The 6,000-nt window shown below is 39.2% G+C and overlaps 1 protein-coding gene across 1 annotated transcript in view; it reads left to right on the forward strand.

Annotated features, from left to right (window-relative positions):
• The window catches only part of SYTL3 (synaptotagmin like 3), a 38,001-nt gene extending 33,617 nt beyond the window's left edge, over positions 1-4,384 (forward strand). The window contains exons 11-12 of the mRNA XM_083371223.1: positions 1,138-1,240; positions 3,276-4,384. Coding sequence (XP_083227349.1) covers positions 1,138-1,240; positions 3,276-3,455 — 283 coding nt within the window. The 3' untranslated portion in view covers positions 3,456-4,384. The remainder of the gene's footprint in view (positions 1-1,137; positions 1,241-3,275) is intronic.
• The last annotated feature ends 1,616 nt before the right edge of the window (positions 4,385-6,000 follow it).

Below are 6,000 nucleotides of genomic sequence, written 5' to 3' on the forward strand. Positions count from 1 at the left end.
CTCATATTACAAATCACAGCTCTGGGCACCTGACAAAACACTAAACATTAAAAAAATGAACAAACCATGATAAAATTTCCTAGCACCCCAAGACAGCTTTCTTTCACTATCAGTATGTTGCTTTGCTGGGCTCCAGACTCATTGTCCTCCAATGCTTGCAGGAGGAGCCAGCTCTACAAGACCTTCCAGAAAACTAAAAGGACAGAGGTCTGCCAGATTTCTGGGGAAATCTGGAAAGAGTGTTCCACAGGCCAGGGTCAACAATGGAGAAGGTTTGCTTCCTGAGTCAAATGTTACTAGATGATAACATTTAAGGGAAGGAACTTGAGCACCTAGCCCAGGGGTAGGCAACCTCGGCTCTTTTATGACCCGCGGACTTCAACTCCCAGAATTCCTGAGCCAGCTGTGCTGGCTCAGGAATTCTGGGAGTTGAAGTCCATGGGTCATAAAAGAGCTGAGGTTGCCTACCCCTGACCTAGCCTATCATATAAAACTTACCTGTAGCTAGAAGCTCAGACCCAGATAGCTCAGACCCAGATAGCTCTAGGGCAGTGTCATGGTTTAGGCAGTGTGGTGCCTAAATCTAAAAGCCACACAAGTTGCCGGATACAAGATAGACAGCAAATACTGTAAATTTCACCAATAAAAAAATAAAGATAACTCTGCTATCAGTATTATTGAATTTAATACCTTTGCAAACTCATGATGTAACTACTATGTTTGTTTCTCAGAATTAATGGATTGATTAGATGAAGAACACAGACTCTAGACTGACTGATTGATTAATTATGAGTCATCAAGTCAAAATTAAGAGAGACCAAAATGGAATTTAAAAGTGAATAAGAGAACAGCCTTGTTACAAAAGAAAAGAAAAAGAAAAAGAAAAAATGCTTCTTACAACACAAAATTAAAAAGCAGGAGCCAAGAATCACTGTATTCTTCCTATCTGAATCCTAAGGCCTGTATATGTACGAAACTTATTTCATACATATACTAATCTCATTAGTTTTTTCAGATTTCCAAACTTTATCTGCAGTTGATCTCCAGAGGCATTAATTAATCACCCTCATGTGGCTTTATTTTCCTCCTGCCTTCTTTTCACAAGGGTTAACTGCTGTCTCTATCTTTGATTGAAAGATACGTCAAGACTTACTTGCTGCCTGATAAATCTCTTCAGAGCAAACGGAAGACTTCTGTCAAAAAGAACACGTTGAATCCAATATTCCAAGAAATATTAAAGGTATTCAAAGCAATTCTTGGCCATATTGTGAAGAGTCAAGGAAGAGCACAACATATAGGGTTTTTTTTATTTATGAGCTAAAGTTTTTCTTATGGGTTTATAAAAACAGCTGCAATCAGAATAAAGGGGATAACTCAAAACTATCCTATAAAACTACTGTATAGATTAAAAATAGAGATGGCTGCATTTTGGATTATTATTAGATCTGCAGATTATTAGATCTGCGGTAAAATTGTAACACATGATATTAAAGGGAGGTTCCTGTTCTACTATCTAGAAGAGTATTTGGATTTTTGCAGTCTGTTAATTTCTGGTAACTACAGTATATGACAAGTCCACAAACTTTTTAAGTGATTCGCCATTGCCTTTTTACGAGGCTGAGAAACTGACTGGCCTAAAATCACACATTTGGTTTCCCTATCTAAGTCAGGAAAAGAACTCAGCTTTCCCTGCTTCTAGTCCAGTGCTTTAACGCGTAGAGCAAACTGGATGCCTGCAAGATGGCAATAAAGAGGCCTGTTTGCTATTCTAGGATTTCCACAGCATTTCGCATAGAATGATGGTAGCTGATGTCCAGAAATTGGTACTCTGAATGGGAAGAGTGGAAGTAACTCTCATCAGTGTGATGATCTTGCTAATTTTTGTGGCTTGATAGTAGAGAAAACTGCCTAGTATGGAAATATTCTTAAAGAAGAAATATGTAAGCATATACTTCAGTGGTCCATTGCTTAGAAACAGTGGCGTAGCGTGGGTTGTCAACACCCGGGGCAAGGCAACCGGAAGCGGAAATAGAGGCGCGGGCGGGCGATGACGTCACAGCACCGCCGAAAAGACGCGCCCCGCAGCGGCGTAGACTTTCCAAGAAGAGTCGCGCGCATGCGGGATGCTTTTGGGTCCCTCTCGAGGGCGGATGGGCGGGGCTCCGACCTGCAAGAGCCGCTGCATTCAAGCTCGCACGTGAGCCCTGCTAAATAAAGCCACGCATGCGCACGAAGCTAGGCCGGCCGGCCGGCGGGTCCGTCTTCGCTCGGCCAAGCCTGCCAGGGCGCCTGCGGGGCGCTTGCGGTTGGCCTGAGCCTGGGCTTAGAGTTGGCCGCTTCTATTTATTTTATTCAGTTTATGTGGCCGCCCATCTCACCTGCCGGACTCATTTCGCTTTGCAAGAAAGAGCAGCTCAAGAGCGGAGCCAAGCCAACTCTGTGCAGCCCTTGGGGCTCCCTGAGCAGCTCAGTGCGAGCGCGCCCCCCCCAGATGTTGCGCCCGGTGCGGCCGGCCCCCCCTGCACCCCCCACGCTACGCCACTGCTTAGAAATGTGACTTGCTGCATTTAATAAGATTTCTGAATATAGGCTTTCAAGAATTTTGGATACTGATTTGTAAATACAGGCAGGACTTTACCCTTTTTTAAGGAGGAATGTTTATTAATTTAAAAGATGCTATCATGCTCTCTTTGGATCCACCGAGTTACATAAGAAAGGTTTTACTGAGTCACACACAAGTAAAAGTACCAAAGCATTTTGGAGCTGAAGAAGAAACCTTGTGAAAATCCAACATCTACACTATCTAAAAGCTGGTTTAGATAAAATCTGCAACATTCGGAATGGTTTCAGAAGTAGCGTATATTACAATTTGGGTAATGAGTTGATCTTCTATTATTGATAGGTAATTTATCAAACTTAAAGGAGCTGTTTAATTTAAACTACCTAAATCTAACATAGATTGAAAAGTAGATCCAATGGCAGACATGCAAAGCTCCCATGGGGTTTTTTTATAGAAAGCATTATGTTTCTGGATCAGCTTTGATTGGGATTGGGCAGTCTCACTGTTCAAGAAAGGACATAAAATATAACTTGGTTGAGGATTAAAGGAGTATTAGCCCAACTTCCAATCAGTTGTGGCATAATATCCTTAACGCTAGCTTAGAGAGTGGTCATTTATTGTAGGAGTCTGTGAATGTGCTGTATAATAAGGCTGCATCTGTATAAATTGCATTTGTTAATCTGGCACCAGTCAATAATGCCATTTATCTTTATAGTACAATATTGAATATTCCCAACTGCAAACCCGAGAGCTTCACATATCTGTCTGGCACGCTGGAATTTTCAGACATCCCGTATTCCTCGGAGAAGTGGTGATCGATTTTGGATCCTGGGATTTTGAAAACTACTCTTCTCAGTCGTTCAACTGGTACAAATTGAAAGCCAAAGTGACATGACCGCATTCGATTTACTTATGTTTACTGTATTTGTACATGTTTCCTGTTTCTTCAGATTTTAAGGATAAATGTGCCGTAAGCAGTTCATTTTTTTCAGTGAAGTAGGCGTTAAATGTTTTCATCACTAGAATCATAAAGAGATCATGTAATCCTTTCCCTGTGCCACCTAGGTAAGTTCTCCTTTGAGCTGAACTCGACTCCTGGCAATTTCATAAACACATCCAAGTAGGTTACGTTTGCCAACAGCATGAATGTGCCTTGTTATAACCTTCCAGGATTTTTTGACTTCTTGATCTAGCATCTGACCATGGAATTTCCTGGCTCTTCCACAAAGAGCCTTGGTGGAGCAGTGGGCTAATGCCTCCTTAAGTAACACCAGCTGCCTGCAATTAGTGCAGGTTCGAGTCCCACCAGGCTTCAAGGTTGACTCAGCCTTCCATCCTTCCGAGGTAGGTAAAATGAGGACCCAGATTGTTGGGGGCAATAAGCTGACTTTGTAAAAATGCCACTTGGGGGTGGGGAAAGCCCTAATAAGCAGGCATATACATAGAATGAAGGCTATTGCTAAGCACATTGATTTGTGCTTTAAAATTGTAAGCCGCCCTGAGTCTTCGGAGAAGGGCGGGATATAAATGGGATTTTTTTAAAAAAAAATGTCCCATCCAGAGCATGAACCACGTTTATTCCTGCTATTTTTTTTTAAAGATTTATCGAGGTCAGCAGGTCCCTGCTATTGCCCCTGAGCACTGTTGATGATAGGACTTTATGTTTTGGGGTTGTCATTTTAACCAGAATATAATGGATTATATGTTATCTCTCTATGCTGACTAGCATCCTTGTTGTGAAATGTATGGCTTTATAAACTATTTAAAATAAATAAATCTTCCGCTTAAGATATCTAAATGAAGAAAAACCCGCAGTTTTCAGTGCATTCTGCTTCATCATTCTTTAAATGTTTAATCAAAGTTCCCTTTCACATACCTTTGAACCCACTGGTTTCTATTCTGCCCCTGGAGCAAAGAAAAAAAAAGTCCTATCATATATGCAGTAGTGTTTTAAATATTTGTAGGCGGCCATTGCATCTGCTTTAAAATCTGGTCTGAACACATTCAGAGTATAATGATAGCCATCAGCTTGCATTATATAAGATAATTAAAAATTAGTCCCAAGTTTAGTGGAGTCCTCATATAGAACAGGCTTGTGCTACTGAGGGCATAATGTGGGAGAATAAACAATTGTAGGTAACTATAACTTCCCTGCAATACTTCTGGATTTCTAGTTTGAAAATATTTTATCTGAAAAAAAGGATCTAAGTAAATAATAATAATAATAATAATAATAATAATAATAATAATAATAATAATAATAAGTTGGAAGGGACCTTGGAGGTCATCTAGTCCAACCCCCTGCTCAGGCAGGAAACCCTATACCATTTTAGACATTGACATAAAGTCATTGGCATTTGAATGGATCTATTAAATTCCATTGATTTGATTCAAGAAGTTCATTGTTGTTTTTTTTGTTAGAGAAGATAATTATTCTAGCTAGCCCACACCTCTTGTGTTGATAGTATAGGGGGATATTAGATCACCCACCATGCCAGTGAATATCAGATGTGCAAATGGGTAGTGGAATAACATCAACAATCTCAGTGAATTTTCATGTATGACTTTCATCTTCTTCATCATTACTCTCTACATCTTGGTCTGTTAAGAATTACAACCCAGACTAACTGACAGTAGAAGCCACAGTTGAACTAAGAACTAAGCATGAAAATGAGTCAAATAGTAATGATGGTAGATGGAGATAACTTTATTTCTTAATTGTGTGGGAAAAGCACAACAACATAACAATTATTTTGATATCAGTAGCAAGATATTCCTCAAGCCCGTTTTATTCTCAAAATATAACAAATGAGGATGTCTAGCTTGATTTGCATGAAAGTCAAACCACTTGTCTAATTTCGTACATAGATAAATAAAATATGGTGCTGGCTCCTGTATTATTATTTTGTATATTTACTAGAAGTAAGCTTATATGTAGGTCAGGCAATTATATGACTGGCTCATCAGAAGGGGCTAGTAGCATTTATTATTATTTATTTTTACAATTTTATATCCTATATCTCAGGATATAGGGATCTGAAAACTTGGTTTTTTAATCTATCAGGCCTGGACTGAAGGGGTTTTAGCTTTTAATATTGTTTTAATTGTTGGGCTTATGTAATTTAATCTATTTTAATTTATACTATTTTTATATCATATTTTATGTTGCCCTGTAAACCGCCCTGAGGAATAGGGCGGTATAAAAATTAAATTAAATTAAATTAATTAATTAATTAATTAAAAGAAATAGCAAAATGCTTAACCGCTCTTCTTGAATATCTGTTTTTTTATTATTTTTCCCCCAGTATCTTCCCAGGTATTGATGTTAGGCTAATTGATCTGTAGTTTCCTGGATCTGTTTTTTTTCCCTTTTTTTGAAGATGGGTACCTCATCAGTTTTTTTTCCCAATCCTCTGGTAGTTCCCTGGTGGTCCAGGAGT

The sequence above is a fragment of the Vipera ursinii genome, assembly GCF_947247035.1.
Source record: "Vipera ursinii genome assembly, chromosome: 1".
Classification (NCBI taxonomy): Eukaryota; Metazoa; Chordata; class Lepidosauria; order Squamata; family Viperidae; genus Vipera; species Vipera ursinii.